The following is a 16974-nucleotide window of genomic DNA, read 5'->3' on the forward strand; positions in this document are numbered from 1 at the left end:
TATGTATAGTGTGTATTGGGCCACAGTCTTCTAGCACCACTGTGCACTGTGTTGTAAAAATATGTCCTTGAATCCATAAGAAACTAAATGAAGGAGGACAACTTTCATGGTTGTGTCATAGAAAATAAACGAAACCATGCATATAGAGAGATCCTGTGCTTGGTCCCAAACATTGACAAAGATATATTTTTGCATCTGTCTGGAAAATTTAAAAGGCATACACCAGGATGTTTAGTTTGTAATGCTCTTGGAAGGCCATTATACTAACCATGAAACAAGTCTTAGTAGCAGATCTTAAGTGGATTGCTGTCTCACTTCTTTGGGATATGTTAAAGAATTTAGGATTGTATTAGCAATGAAGTAGCCTTATTTAATGAACAGTGACTATGCCTCAGCCAAAGCATTATAATACAATGTTTTATATTGTAAAACAATTGTTTCATAGGTCCTCAGTAGAAGTACTTGATGGCTCTGATTTGGTGTTGGAAGATGAACATTCAGATGATGAGATGCTACAGAGAGATGTTGATAGCTCTGATGACGATGATGACACAAATTCAGACTCTAGCAAAGGAGAGCCTGATACACAGGAAAATAAGCAGGTAGATATTGTGACTTGGAGCTTAGCTAACTTTCTAAATGGAGAGAATTTGGATCCTCTGTGAACTACTACTGGCGTATAGGAGCAGAGCAACATTTTTCACCATTCTCCCCTTTCTCAGTCACTGCCTCTCAACCAGTGCTCCAACCCTCCAGAGTAGATTTTTGAGGCATGGCGATCAAGGGAAAAACACTGGTGGGAGTGGCCTGTTAGAACTTCTACCAGTGGCACATTAATTAGGATCAAAGCAAATGTGTTCCTCTGGCATTCTACTGTTAATTTACTTCCTCCATTTTTGTACCACCTCTTAGTATAAATACAGGCAATTTGTCACTCATGTAATGGTGCAGAAAATGCACCATTTCAGCACCAAAAGAGGGTGAGGCACAATGGGGAATCCCCACTTGCACACATTCTGGGGATGTGAGCAGTAAAAAAAGTATAGTAGAAAGCAAACAATAATAACATTATAATAATTAACATTTAAACATTGAATGGAATTGGTAGGAGTAAAATCATCACAGTATTGACTGGGCAAAACAACATTTTTCCATTAGAAAGATGCTTTTTATGTCTCCATCCATCCCTGGGACCAGTCCTGCCAGGTCTTCTGGTCCTCAACCTCCAAAGTTTATCCAAATTACTGCACTTGCCTGTTGCTATTAGCAATGCCCGTTGCCAGAACTTTGTGAGGCACAGATATAGTTAAAAATCTAATGATGTTCATGGAACATCCCTGGAAAGTCATACTGGACAATTCCATCTTCATTAGAAAGCTTCTTGTGTTTCACAGGACATGTATTAGTATACATGGAACTTAGGACTTAATTGGCAAATATCATCTTCTTTCTCAAGCTTGCCTACCAAACATTGAATCTTGCAGTTGAGGATCAAATTTCCTTCCTTCCTTCCTTGACCATTGCAAAACATTGTGCAGCTGCAGAGAAAATTAAAAGCATGTATAAAATGTTAGCCAAACAAATATATATCTCTTGGCCTTGCCAAGCTCTGATTAAAAAATAATTGTTTGAAAGTGAAGACAATCAACTTTTTTAAAACCAGAGGCTGCGTGTTCTCATTATTAGACCATAACTGGAGAACTTTCAGTTTCCAGTTATGGCTCAGTAACATCATCCTGACTCCAATTTCTTTCAACAGATAAGAGGTGCCATTTTTAAGACAGACTCCTAAGTAGGTAGTAGTGGAGGCAACTAGCAATTAACTGAACATTAACATTTTTTATGGCACCTAAACAAGAATTCACTTGTACCCTGAATACTTGAAAGTGGAGATGAGTGTCACCCCCCTAGTCAAATTTGACTGGACTTAACTGTCCAGGGGTCCTTTACCTTTTTTTTTTTACTTGACTACAGAGTACAGAGCAATAGGCCAATAAAGTTGTAGCAGAAAGAAACTAAGATTTAGGGCTGTTGCATTGTTTTTAAAATAGCCTGTCTGCATTCTACAAAGTTTAATTTTATTTGCAGATTAAAGCAGCTGGGAAGAAAACAAAAGTTTATCATATTGCTAAAGAAATAATGAGCTCAGAGAAAGTGTAAGTATTGGTGTAAAATTTAATAATTCATGCATGGAAGTATGTATGTTTTTCCTTTGCGGTTGAGATAATATTTACTGTTCTTATTTTTGTATTAGGTTTGTAGATGTTCTGAAGCTTTTGCACATTGTAAGTATTTATTTCACTTCATAAGCATGTTTGCTTCAAAGTTAATTATTTATGAAGTTATTTTCAGAAAATGTATTCAACTGAGTTTCTTAAATGTTCATTCTTTTTTTAAAAAAATAGCCTAATGAAACAGCAATTAAATATCAACTCCAAACTCCTGGAATGCTTCCTAATGAATAGAAGGAATAGAATGTTTGAGGTGCATTAATTTTTCTGTTGAAGTGCTGCAGGAAGTTTGAATGTTACAAATGTGCTTAGAACGTGTACTAGAATATTTCTAGGCCTGCAGATGGAAAGGTGGAAGGGCTAGCTGTCAGAAATCCTGGTGCATTCCCAGTTCGGTCAGAAATGCAGTAGAGCAGCAGGAGGGTACTCTTTTGTGATTTGTTTTTGCTTCTGACCTCTGAATGCTCTTGTTTGTGTGCGCGCAGGTGAACTTTTGCACACTAAAGAATATATTAACACAGGTTTAATTTGTTTATGGTAGCTTTTGAGTTGCCAAGTACCGGTAGCCTTTTGTGCTAGGAAAGAAAATAGCACACTCTTACCATCTCTGTGAACCTTGCCATGAGGCTTCAGGACACAATTCATGTAACTGAGGGGGACAAGGGCAGACTTACCCTTATAATGCCGAGTTCAGATTTATTGCTTCCTGTTGCCATACACCAGTGAAACAGGTTGTCACAGCCCTATCTTGCTGTCATTTTCCCTGCATCGCCTTCTCTTAGAATGTGTAGGCTTGTTCGTGTATACATTGAAGAACATCCAAACTGAAGGAAATACTGAAAAGTAATACTTTTAGGGTGTGTTAATACTTAGCTAGGCATTAAAGGGATAGAGCTTTTCTACAGATTGTTTTCAAGTATTACAAGAAATATGTGAGCCTGACTTACTAGGCAGCCAGGTTTGAACCTGATGGTTCAGGTTTCGCTGATTCTTGGGCAATCAAAGTTCAGAGGCTGAGGATTGCTTGCTAGGTCAGGGCTTTTTAAATTTCGCAGTGAGCCTTCCATTAAGTAAAAAAGAGCTGTTTGAATCTCTCCAGATGAAAAGCAAACATCCCCACAGCCAGTTTTTTCTTCTTAATTTTAGGAATAATTGGGGATTGTGGAGTCTGGTGCAGCTTTTTTAATTGTCAGTAGGAGCAAAGTATAGTTTGATGATTCAGATGTAAAGGAAAGCAACTGATTAAAGCAATGTTCAAAATGGGAGGAAGAAGCATAGGTGCGTATGGATCTTTCATGTCAGTTGAGACATTGACTTCACCAGGATTTCTCTTTGGTAAATGTACTGGGCTTCTAGCCTCACAGTCCCAGTTAACAAAAGATTCCTTTGCAAATCACTTTCTGCTAGCTCTTCTAGTTGGCCAGTAGCTGGGCAGTGTGACAAAAGGACTTTAAGGTTCTAGGATGTGTATATATGTGGATTACATGACATCAGGCATAATGAAATGCAATTTATATATAGTAGTAAGTTTTTTTAATTAAAAAAAAGATGAAAGGCAGTATTCGATTACACCACTGCTCCAACATTTCTTGCAAGATGATGCAGAAGTTGTTGGGGTTTTTTTGCTTTAAATTAGCAGTATATGAAACTGTACCTTACTAGTCTGTAATTCAAGACTGCAGCACCTGTAACCCATTAAAATTTAATAGAGTAATTGAGCCTTTCCTGGGACTCACCTAGGAGCCGCATGGGCATGTTAGAATCTGCATATGCATGTTAGAACCTGAAGTGACTAGGCAGTGGCTTCTGAAGATGGACAGATGTACTTTTTATATTAAAGAATGAAGAGGGAAACGTCTTCAGTGCAAAGTGTTGCACTGCTGGAAGCCTGTAATGAATTTTGCTTGGTTACTTTGTAAGCAGCTGCTTGTAAAAGCTTGTAAAAGCTGAGAAAAATTCAGTGTGTGGCTTTCCTCAGCAAGGCAATGCAATGGTGGGGTAATCTGTATCTGTTGATTTGCTGCCTGTCTTGCAGCTCTAAAAGGCACCAGACCTCTCTGCTAAGAAAGACAGTAAGCTGCAGTATGCGCTTCAGAAATGTGATGAATAATTTTCTCGTCTCTGGTACAGCACAAACAATTGAATTTGCTGCCTTGCCTGCTCCTATTACAAGATAGTTTTACTCCATCCTTTTGTGGGAGAAAGATCACATTATGTGCTGCACTAGGCTCAAGAGTTTTGGATCACTGGACCTGCAGTTGCTCAGGCAGAATGTTTTGCTTTTCCACATAGCATGAAGCATACATCTGTTCTTGTTTTCTTTTAAGGGCGGAATGTATCAGATCAATAGAGAGAAGGAGTAATTAGTTGCAAGTTTTAAGCCAAAAAGAGCTAGAACTCACAATTAATTAGCCTTTGACTGTCCTAGATTCATGAATATATGCATTCAGGATTGGGTCGCAACATAGGTCTGGCTTGTGCAAGTTAAGAGTACACACATTCCCAGCATATTTTTCCTCTTCTGTTTTTAAAAGTGTTCCCTGTTAAATGTTATGCATCTTACGCTTTGCTTAAAGTTCTCTGGAGCTCCTGTGTTCCATCTGGGTTCGATTAGCTATAGTAATTCCTCAGCTTATTTCTCTGTGTGAAGGCAGTGTTTGAAGGTCACCCCCGGGATGTAAAAAGGCTAGTTAAGTTTTGTGTCGCCAGTTGGCTTACAACATACAAAAACACAGCATTTCCATATGAATGAGGCCATCTGTTTCCCCTGAAACCTTGTGCAGCTGAGTCTCCAATACCAAACCGTACCTCTGTTCCTTTCTGCTTCAAGTCCTCTAATCTTAATAGGGGTTGTAAGGAAAGGAAAGTGCTGACCAGTGTTCACCCACCCCCACACACGTTGCAAAACAGCTGTGCATGCATTTACATAATTGCTTTGCCTTGTTTAGATTTGTACATTTCTCCTTATTGCACTGTTTACATAAAGTATTGCTTGGCTGGCAAAGCTGAACTGAACCCACACAGTGGGTGGGTTAAGTATGTAAGGAGATGGGGTGTTTGATCTTCTCCTTACCCCACAAAATAAAAGACAGAGAAATTCAGAAAAGAGCACATTTTTGAGTATTTGGCTCCATATGCAGCCACTTCGAACTGCAATGTCTTCCGCTTCCTATAAAGTGTCCTGGGAGCTATAATTTAAGGAGTTCAGAGTTGTTAGGAGACACCCATTCCCCTCAGACACAAATGCCAGTGACTTAACAACCAATTCCACTTCCTGGGGAACTCTGGGAATTGTAGCTATTTGAAGAGAATAAGGGACTCCTAAGAACTTTCAGCACCTTTGACAAAATAGAGTCAAACAGCTTTCCATTCTATTAGATCAGAAAGAGAAATGGATTGTGGCTAGGTATGGTATTTTCCAGGCAAATTTTCTCCAGAAGTTGTACCTATTTTCTCCAGTAAGCTTAAACTGTGCCTGAACTTCCCTTCTTTTCCAAAGCACAGAAGTGAGAGTGTCTGACCTTGGACTGCATATCTGGTCCAGGGGAATGTGGCCAAATGGGCCTTCTGCATGTATACAAGTGAAATAGTGTGACCTATATTAGTTGCTTGGAGACCAGATTTTCAGAGGCTCTTTCTGTGCCTGTGTTTGTACTCTAACAGGATTTCCGGGATTCAGTAGCACATGCATCCAGGCAACTTGGAAAGCCAGTCATTGAAGACAGGATCCTGAATCAGATCCTGTACTACCTACCTCAACTGTATGAGCTTAATCGGGACCTCTTGAGAGAACTCGAAGAGCGGCTGTCCCACTGGTAACTACATATTCAGAGCACAGATTCCTGCTTACTTATTGGTTAGAATATTGGGATATTCAGGCTTCTAGTAATGTGTGCTGTTTTTAGACCACAAAGTTGGATTATGAATATATGTTGTTGCAATGCTGCTATTTTTGAACTGAGATTTTCCCTGGATATGTGTGTGTGTGTGTGTGTTTATGTACTCACATATATTAGTAGTTTGAAGCTAGATTGGCTATTGGAGTCAAAAGTACTAAGTTCCTTTCCCTCTTCATCTTTACTTTCTATGACCAAATCACTCCTGACTAAATGAGCCTTTTTTTAATGCCATTTGACCCTGCTTGGCTGTGTTTGCTATTTTTGCCATAGGCTATTTGGGTGATTGGGGCTGAGCCAGGTCAGGACTATGACATGGGAGGAGGAAGGCTTTAACTATTTGTTCCACCATACTCCTAGTCAAGCGTCCTGCTGCCATTTGGCTGCTAATTGCAGTGGGAAAATAGCAGCCATTGCTACCAATGGGTGCTTTCCTCCCACTTTGAATAGCAGGCATCCCCCCACATCTGGATCAGGGCTGTGGCAGAAAGGGTTAAAGCTCCACCTACCCCAAATGTCTATATGTGAAAACTCTCTTTCTGTCAAAGCCAAGCAACATTAATAGCATCGTGTTTTGTTAGGGCCTGAGTTCTGCTAGGCAGTGTAGCAAGGATGGAAAAGGAGATGGAAGAAAATCTGAATTTTTGTCATACCTTTTGTTCTTATGAAGCCAAGTCAGATAAATCTTGACTAGGCTTACAAGGGCCCCTCTTTTTACCTTGAAGGGTATATATGAAGAAGTGAGGCTTGTCCAATGGCCAGGTTTAGCTCAAAGGCTACTAGCTGCCCCCTTCTGATTTAGATGCCCGTTTCAATAGCAGTCCTCTGGAACATGTTGTTAAATTGCAAACACTTTCATTCTTAACACATGAAAGGCACTGAGCAGGGGGTCGCAGAGGAGGCCTGGGGATGGGCACTGTTTTCCCAGGATGGAGGTTGAGGTCCTTGTGTAGAAGGAATAGAAAGAGGGAGAAATATGCCCCCTCCGTCATGCATTCTTCAGGTTTAAGTTCTAATTGTCCATGGTGTTAAATTCTAGGATTGACCACCAGCGAATTGCTGATATATTTTTGAAAAAAGGACCATACCTAAAGATGTATTCAACGTACATCAAAGAATTTGATAGGAATGTAGCTCTCCTAGATGAGCAATGCAAGAAGAACCCTGGCTTTGCTGCTGTTGTTCGAGACTTTGAGGTAATGGAACCTTTTATCAATGGTGTCAGATGATACATTCCATCTTTTGACTTTTGTTTTCTCTAAGGCCTGGTTTGTACAGTGCCAGAATACAAAATGCACGCACACGTCTCTTGTCGGATATAGTGTACATATTTTTTTCACTTTTGGTCCCTTTTTAAAATGCATGTGAGCAGAGATTCTACACATCCCCCATAGTAGCTTGGATCTTTTTTAAAGGATCAAGAAGCAAGCGATAAGAATAACATCTGGTAAGCAACACATGTACAGTGGTGCCTCGCAAGACGAAATTAATTCATTCCGCGAGTTGCTTCGTCTTGCAATTTTTTCGTCTTGCGGAGCGCGGATTCCCCGGGTATTAACGGCTTTAAGAAAAAGGAAGCAAACCCGCAAGACATTTTCGTCTTGCGAAGCAAGCCCATAGGGAAATTCGTCTTGCAAAGCACCTCGAAAAACGGAAAACCCTTTCGTCTAGTGAGTTTTTCGTCTTGCGAGGCATTCGTCTTGCGGGGCACCACTGTACATCGTATTTGGGCATAATATGTAACTGGAAATAAGTAAACATTCTCTTTACGATTACTGTATAACCAAAGTTCTGCAAGGGAAGTACAGCAGAGCAAATGACTGGAAATTTAAAACACCCAAGTCAGAATTCTAACTGAAACATTCTTTCTTAAAAGCACTGATTCTTCAAAGATACAATATCATGAAGAGTGTCTTGGTATCTCTTTGTGATCAAAAGATTTTGTTTGCCATATTGTAGTTCACAAAATGTATCTAGTTCTGTTGACAGATTTATAAAACCTATACATTTAATGAATTGGCAGAACCTGATATGGAAAGCAACAATCGAAACTGATATATATTTTATTTTATGAAGTTTGATGACCGTGGACTTACAGCTAGCAAGGAGGTTTGCATCAGATGCAATTTGGCAGCAGCATTCTTTGTCTGTTCTCTCATCCAGTGAAATGTATAACTGAGGTTAAGAAAATAAATGTAAACAAGAAAGGAAGTAATATTTTCTCTATTAGTGAGGCTCTCATCAGCCCTGTACAAGTCTTCTGTCCGCAATAAATGACTTTTTCAGGCCATTTGAACTGAATGGAATGCCTCTTGGCTGAGTCTCTTTCCATTTGAGATTCAGTCTTCTGCCAAAATGCAAATCCAAAGCATCGTGCTGCCATGTTTCCTTAGTTATTGCTTGTTGAGTCTATACCATATGTTGATCTGAGGCACCATGCGTTCATCTAAATTAGTCCTCAGATTTGTAAAGTCAGAAAATCCTTATTTTCTATCACACTTTGCTGCTGCCTGTCTGCTTTGTATGTGGCGCTAAAGTAGCCACAATTATACTTTGCTCATATGGGGGTGTGGAGGAAATGATCAGAATGGTGAAACTGTTGGTGTCATAGCATGCTGACATGTTGGCTAAATTCTACATCTATATAAATGTGAGCCAGCCTAAAGTCTTCTATTGGTTGCTTGTAGGGTGAGCATTTGGGGCTTTTTAGTTTAGAGAAAAGGCAAATAAAAGGGGACATGATTGAAGTGTGTAAAAGTATGCATGGTATTGAGAAACTGCGTAGAGAAACATTTTTATCCCTCATAATCAGGGCCCCAGAGTAAGACCTTTGGAGACCCTAAGCACTTAAAAGATTTTGGTGCCCCCATATAGATCTAATTCAAAATATTGTTTCATTTAATGGCTAATTCAGCCCTGCTCTTAATACAGTACTATAACTCGGGGACATCTAATGAAACTTAAATGCTGGAAGATTCCGTACAGTCAAAAGGAAATACTTACTTTGCCCCTTCCAACTCTACAAACACATCATTAAACCATGGAATTAACTCCCATAAGAGGCAGTGATGTCCACCAATTAGACGGCTTTAAAAGAGGATTAGACAAATTCCTGGAGGATAGGGCTATCAGTGGCTACCAGATAACTATACTCTACCTCCACTATATGCTTCTGAATACCAGTTGCTGGACTAGATGAGCCACTGGCTTCATCAAAACCTCTTTCTGCAAAGGCAAAACCACAATTGAATAACAGCCCATTTTTTAAAAAAAGAAAGAAAAAACCAATACAGCTTTCAGACAGTAGCAAGAGTAAACTATTTGGTCTGGTTCAGGCAAGTTGTTTTAAAAGAATGTTAAGTTTCAAAATCCTGGGTGTTTTCTTTTTCAGATGAGCTCCCGCTGCGCGAACTTGGCACTGAAGCACTATTTGCTTAAGCCAGTTCAGAGGATTCCCCAGTACAGGCTGCTTTTGACAGGTAAGAGCTAAAAGTCAATGCTCTACAGGTAGCAAACCTCAATTCACTAAGAATATTTTTACCTGAATTCAAATGCGTGGAAAAATTATTGTACAGAGAAATTCTTCTGCAGTGGATAAAAATGCAAAGGAAGAGCACAGATGATTCTTTTTCGTCTTCTGCTGAATAAATGTTAATGGTGATAAGCATCAGGGCTATGATGTTATGCTATGTTTCCACAGCTGTTCATTCTGGTTCTGCTGTTCAGGGTAGAACAGTATTGATTTCAAAAGGGAAAGGGAAGCTCTGAAAACTGATATAATATAAATATTTTTCTTATACCAAGTGTTGATCCATGCATATTCTCTTATTTTGGTCATGTTGTTATAGATTTAGCTATAGTTAAAAAAACAAATCCATACTCTACTACTCCTTTGTAAAATTGACTTTCCTTTTTTCCCCTATTGCCATAAGGCAATATAAAAACATTTATTAGGATATATTCCCTATAGAGCATGGCAGGACTTCTGTGTAAACACGCATATGATGGCACTGTAACAGAATCCTTGATCTTTGATGTTGAGAGTAGTCTATGGATTCTGCATAGTCCCACCTTCCCACGTTGGCTCCTTTCTGCTGTTTCCTTACCGGTGTGTGGGAACTTCAGCCGTCTATGGACCTCTAATATGTCTCACTGGTCATGTCCTGAACATATAATCCCTTTACTATGAATCTACACAAAAAGTTGCTTTGAAATTTCCTGAATTGATGGTCACTACATGCGACCGTACGTATTAGCGTTGCCACGAACCTGAAAGTGCCATGAAAAGGGTCAAAAATGGCCCTAAAAGAGTGTGAAAACAGCAAACATGTTCAAAAACAGAGTGTAGCAGAAATATCAGGTTTATTGCTAAAGATGCAGAGAACATGATTTACGCTGAGTTAGTGAATTCCACATTATTGAGACACTCTATTTTCTTTTTCTTGTGTAGTGTAAGTGCTTTGGCAAATCAGGAGCTGTAAATGTTGGGTTTGACATTATTGCTCTTGGGCTTTGAGAAAGACCGTTTAAGAAAATGAAGAAGAAACTAATTTCACAACCTGTCTTCTGCGGGTCTTCTGAGCATCATTTCTGTTAAGAAGCTCCTCAGCTGAATCCTCAAATAAAGGACTCAATGAATAGTCAAGGGTGCTAATTACTCTGATGTAGAAAAGGGATGTGCACACCAATTTGCTATACATAATATAGCTTGTTACATAAAACATACTTTCTCTAAAACACTTCTATACATATTGGGTTAGAGCCATTGCCCTTCCACAAAGGAAAAGACCCCTTCATTTATGAGATACAGGAGAAGCACTCTCCAGAAGAAGCAATTTTTGATGATTCCCCACTTCCCCTGCAGCTCATAGCATTATTTCCCATAGTCTTCTGGAGGGTCCACTAACCCTCTGGAACAGCTTTTCTGGAGCACAGGAGACTACAAGTGAGAAGGAGAAATAAACAAAGATCACCTTTTCATCCCCACTTCCTGCAGCAGGTAACATAGATCAAAAACCTTGCACATGCAGGATCTCGAGTTGAGCTCTGGGATGCCCTAGTTTAACTTAATTCCTGACAGACTGAATTCCAGGAGCAAAACACAGCAAAATGAGAAGGCCTTCCTCTGACTCAAGAGTGTAGTCATTTCTTTCCCTTCCTCCTGTTTATTCATATCCATTTGGCCTTCCTCACCTTTATCCTATAAACTATTATTATTTGTCGCATCCTTCTCTAGGGCTTGTCTGCTTGCCAGAAAAATATCCACTGCTTTGCTTTTCTCAGCTGCTGTATAAATAGTAAGAGTTATTTCACTGCTGCTTATGACTCTGCAAAAATGCTGTGTTTGCCTAGAAATTACCGTGTGGAATTTTGTCCCCCATGTTGTCACTGTGAAAAAATCCAAGTCTGTAACGTAAACTTGTAGTTAGTGCTTGAGGTTGAAGAAGAACAGTGCTAATTACTGTACTGTAAACTCAGAAAACCACTGGGGAATAATCACCACTTCTGTGTGAGAGATCTGCATGAACACGCAGTCAGAAAGATCAGCCAGACTGCTGCTGTTAATCATCCCCGACTGGCAGAGAAGTTATTGAAGGGGTGGTGGCTGGAGTACAGCATGCTCACTCTCAGAGGATGGTCTGAGGGCACATGATGAAGCCACCTTGCAAAAAAAGCTAAGCAGGTCTAGGTCCCCTCCAAGCTTCTATCATGAGATCCACAATGGAAATAATGGTGCATCGTAAGTGCAGTACAGTGGTACCTTGGGTTACAGACACTTCAGGTTACAGATTCCGCTAACCCAGAAATAGTACCTCGGGTTAATAACTTTGCTCCAGGATGAGAATAGAAATCGTGCGGCGGCGCCAGCACAGTGGCAGCGGAAGGCCTCATTAGCTAAAGTGGTACCTCAGGTTACGAATGGACCTCCAGAACAAATTAAGTTCTTAACCCGAGGTACCACTGTAAATAAATCACCTTTTGTGTGTGTTAGCAATCCCTCAGAGGTAAAAGGCTGTCCAGTGTGCCCATTCAGTCACAATCTACTTGTGTCTCCTGCCACCCATTTTAGAAGCTTAACAGCACTGCACTTGCCTGTCTGTGTTTCAGTCTGACCCCTCCCCCAACCTATTCTTTCTTACCAAGATGCTTTCTGCCTTCGGGGGGGGGGGGGGAGAAGAGAGCAAGCACCATATTTATGCTGCCTTTATATTTAAAAAAATCATAAACCATATAACAAAAAATAGATTAGGGGGCACTATACATATGCATTTTAAACCTACAAATATAACATGAAACCTAAGCAACAATGCGATGGAACTAAGGGGAATAAAATTATTCAATCATCTCAAAGCGTCGTAATTTAAAATGCCTGGCATATAGAAAGATTCTAACATGGCACCAGAAATAATACAGTGTTGGTGCTCAGTATGCCTTCCTTGGGAGGGCATTTCAATGTTTCAAGAAGCACCAGGGAGAAGATCCTCTCCTTAATATATGCATAAGGCACTTCTAGAAATACCGTGGACCAGTGCTTAAACCACGTGCATTCAGAGTACATTTCAACTACATTAAACATGTTTAAGTCCCTTTGAAATCAGTGAGTGTGAGGACTTTTTGTAAATGTGCAAACCTTTTCGGAGACGTAATAATCTTGTAGCTCAACTGGGCCACCTAGAGGTTCATTGTAATAACTTCATCCAGTTCTCTTCCTTAATAACATTTCTCTTTCCACAGATTATTTAAAGAACCTCTTAGAAGATTCGGCTGACTTCAGAGATACTCAGGGTAATTGCTTTTATAGTAGTTAGTCCATAGTTTAATGAAAAAAACACATCTTCTTGAATTTATGGGTGTGTGTCGTTTCATTGGTGGCACAGCCACAACAAGGCTGGATCCAGAGTTTCTGCAAGGGAGAAAGTTTCACTTACAGGTTTCTTGGGTTACACTTCTCTTGCAGTGGCCTGCAGGTTTGCTCTTAGGATTGGGGCGCATTCTCTGAACAGCAGGAAAGGTGGCATAGGAAGCTCCCAGGGTGAGGAAATTGCCAGAGATTTCCTTGCTTCACTTCCAGTCATGTTTGTTTTATTGATTAATTAATTAATTAATTAATTAATTAATTATACCCTGCCCATCTGGCTGGGTTGCCCCAGCCACTCTGGGCATCTTCCAACATGTATAAAAACACTTTTTTTATCGGTGGGGGGAATTAAATACCTCCTGATGTAAGCACCACTGGTTCAGGAATCCATGAAGGTCAGAAATAACTTCTACAAGGCCAGTGCTAATGCTCTGTGTTATATTTTCTGGCTATTTTAAGGCTACAGAGGTTCCTGATATAAAAACTGTTGTGACGTGGGGTTTGTGATTTCAGCTCTCTTGACATAATATGCTGGAGACAGTTCTGTAGTAACACTTCTTTATTAAAGCAAACAAGACTGGGGCCTGAGGAGGGGAGAGCTACATTTATAGGGACAGGGAACAAGCTAGAAAGGATACATTTTGGAGGGAACAATCTCAGGCAATCACAGTCCTGCCTTTTGGAGGAAACCAATAAGACAGAGGATCCAAATACAGCAGCTTAAATGAACCAATAGTAGCTGTACCCTCTGGAACCAAAAGGCAGTTACTTTACCCTAACGCAATACAGACAATAATAATACAGATATAAAATCCTTTGACTCAATACACAACACCCCTCCCCCCCTAGTGAGCACAGCAGACGTAATCTCTCAGGTACTGTGGGGTCCTACAACTTCTACTTGATCTCCTGACAACAGGTGTTGCTGGTTCTGGATTGGGTGTCACCTGTGGTAGGGGGGCTGCTATAGGGGTTTCGTCAGGAACAGATGGAGTCCCAGACATCTCAGGGTCCCCTACCTGTACCTCATCATCCTGAGGACTAGCAGACCCTGGTTCATTTGCTGAGGCCCCTGGTGACTGCACCTCTGGGCCATTTTCACCCTGGCCTTGTAGCTCTGCGTCGTTAGCCAGGGATGAATTATCAGACTCCTCTCTGCTGAGCGCCCGGCGCCTCAGCTGATCTATATGTCTCTTCCAAACTTGCCCATTTTCCAAGGTCACATAATAGGACACAGGTCCACTAGCCTGGGTGACCACACCAGCCACCCACCGCGAACCTCGTGAATAGTTCCTCACCCAGACCAGATCTTCAGGGGCGAGATACCTTGTTGTGTCAGTCTCAGCCTGGGGGGTTGCTCTTGCATTACGGTTTGGCATTTTATCCGGGTTGACATAATCCAGCACCGTTACCAGTCTTCTACCCAAGAGCAGCTCAGCTGGCAACTTGCCCGTTGCAGTACACGGCGTCGCATGCTGCAAAAATAACATTCGCGCGATGCGAGCTGACCAGTCACCCTCCATTAAGCGCGCAATGGATTCTTTGGCTGTTCTTACCATGCGCTCCGCCTGCCCATTGGAGGATGGGTGAAAGGGCACGGATGTGACCCCTCTTACGAAGTTATCAGCCAAGAATGCCCTGAATTCTTGGGATACAAAAGCTGCCCCATTATCTGATACAATGGTCTCAGGTAACCCGTGGGTTGCAAACAGCTGCCTCAACACCTTGATTACGGCAGTTGATGCCATGCTAGGGACCATCGCCACTTCTAACCATTTGGAATATGCATCGACGATAACCAAAAAGACCTTCCCCTGGAATGGCCCAGCAAAATCTAAGTGCAGCCGGCTCCAGGGAAATCTGGACTGCTCCCACCAGTGAACTGGTGCTCTGGCCACTTCTGGCCGCACCTCTTGGCATGCCTTGCATGTTCGTACCCATTGTTCTATGTTCTGGTCCATTCCAGGCCACCACACATAACATCAGGCTAGCGACTTCATCCTGACCATTCCCGGGTGTCCCATGTGAAGCGTCTCAAGAACCCTGTTTCTCAGTGGTGCTGGGATGATCACCCTATCTCCCCACAGGAGACAACCCTTATGCATGGACAACTCGTGCTGCCTTGTCGCATAAGGCCTGAATTTGTCTTCATGCGGACCACCTGGCCACCCCCTCCCCACCCAAGTGAGCACACGGGAGAGAACAGCATCTTTCCTCGTTTTCTCAGCTATATCAGTAGCCGTTACAGGAGCGCCCGGAAGTGCTTCCAGCATCATTATGTGCTCCGCTGGAGCAGGATCCTCATTGCTCCCGCCAGGAAGGGGCAATCGACTCAGCGCATCAGCGTGGCACAACCGCTTCCCCGGCACATGGGTCAAGGTGTACTGGAACCCGTTCAGGAATATAGACCAACGCAACATTCTGGGGGAGAGAATTTGTGGCGTTTGTTTGTTCGGGTTGAACAACCCTAACAGTGGTTTGTGGTCCGTTTCAATGGAGAAATGGCGACCGTACACATAATCATGGAACTTTTTGATTCCTGCCACAATTGCAAGTGCCTCTTTGTCAATTTGAGCATAGTTGCACTCCGTGGCCGACAACGTACGGGAATAGAAAGAGATGGGCTTTTCCGACCCATCCGGTTCTCTATGACTCAGCACCGCCCCCAGACCGTATTGAGAGGCATCACATGCCAGGACCAGCGGCTTCGACTCATCATAATGAGCAAGGACACTCCTGCTACTCAGCATTCCTCGCAAGGAGTCAAAAGCCTTCTGCTGCTCCTGCCCCCATCGCCACACATTCTTTTTCTGCAACAGTCTATGTAATGGTTCAGCTACCGAAGCTTTCTGGGGTAAGAACGAATGATAAAAGTTAATAAGTCCCAGGAATGACTGCAACTCTGTCTTGTTCTGTGGTCGTGGTGCCTCGATGATGGCCTTAACCTTAGCATCTGTGGGGTGGATGCCTGATGCATCAATTTTAAACCCCAATAAATCCACAATTGGCACCCCAAAACTGCATTTTTCCTTTTTTAGTTGCAATCCCACCTCCTTGAACTTGAGCAACACTGCACGGACACGCGCAACCAGTTCCTGTGCCTGATGCATCAATTTTAAACCCCAATAAATCCACAATTGGCACCCCAAAACTGCATTTTTCCTTTTTTAGTTGCAATCCCACCTCCTTGAACTTGAGCAACACTGCACGGACACGCGCAACCAGTTCCTGTGGGTCTTTTCTAGCAATCAAAACATCATCAAAAAATGGCAAGACCCCCGGCTGACCTCTTAACAGGCGTTCCATGAGCCCTTGAAAAATCCCTGGGGCCACACAAACTCCAAATTGTAATCTGTTAACTCTGAACACCCCTTTATGTGTGACAATAGTCTGTGCTTCCGCTGATTGTGGGGTTACTGGCAGCTGTTGGTAAGCTTGTGCCAGGTCGATTTTGGCGAACACCTTGCCCCCAGCCAGTTTAGCCAACAGATGTGATACGACTGGAATGGGGTATGAGTTTCCCCTGAGTGCCTTATTGATAGTACATTTGTAATCAGCACAGATCCTGACTTCCCCATTTGCTTTAAGGGGCGTGACAATTGGAGTCTCCCACTTAGCGGAGTCCACGGGTGAGAGAACTCCCTGCTTGACCAATTTATCCAGCTCTGCTTCGATCTTGGGTTGCAGTGCAAATGGCACTCGCCTTGGTTTGAGTCGGATTGGGGCCACCCCAGGGTCCAATTCGAAGTCAACTGGGGGCCCTTTATAACAACCCAGTTTTCCATTAAAGAGACCAGCAAATTCTTTGCATAATGCCTCACTCATCTCAGGGCAGGTTTGGATTGAATTAAGCCCTGATATACTCAGTCCCAGGGCGGGGAACCAGTCAGTGCCCAGGAGACTGGGGCGGCTGCCCTTCGCAATCACCAGTTTGAGTACCGCCTGTTTGTCCCGGAACTGTACTCTCACGGCACACATTCCCATGACA

At 42.1% G+C, this 16974-nt stretch overlaps 1 protein-coding gene across 1 annotated transcript in view; it reads left to right on the top strand.

Annotated features, from left to right (window-relative positions):
- FGD6 (FYVE, RhoGEF and PH domain containing 6) overlaps positions 1-16974 on the top strand; it is a 58258-nt gene that overhangs the window by 22057 nt on the left and 19227 nt on the right. Inside the window, exons 3-9 of the mRNA XM_083698553.1 lie at positions 446-602; positions 2089-2156; positions 2255-2285; positions 5895-6046; positions 7167-7323; positions 9519-9606; positions 12863-12913. Of these exons, the coding sequence (XP_083554679.1) occupies positions 446-602; positions 2089-2156; positions 2255-2285; positions 5895-6046; positions 7167-7323; positions 9519-9606; positions 12863-12913 (704 nt within the window). The remainder of the gene's footprint in view (positions 1-445; positions 603-2088; positions 2157-2254; positions 2286-5894; positions 6047-7166; positions 7324-9518; positions 9607-12862; positions 12914-16974) is intronic.

The sequence above is a fragment of the Podarcis gaigeae genome, assembly GCF_964106915.1.
Source record: "Podarcis gaigeae genome assembly, chromosome: 10".
Lineage (NCBI taxonomy): Eukaryota > Metazoa > Chordata > Lepidosauria > Squamata > Lacertidae > Podarcis > Podarcis gaigeae.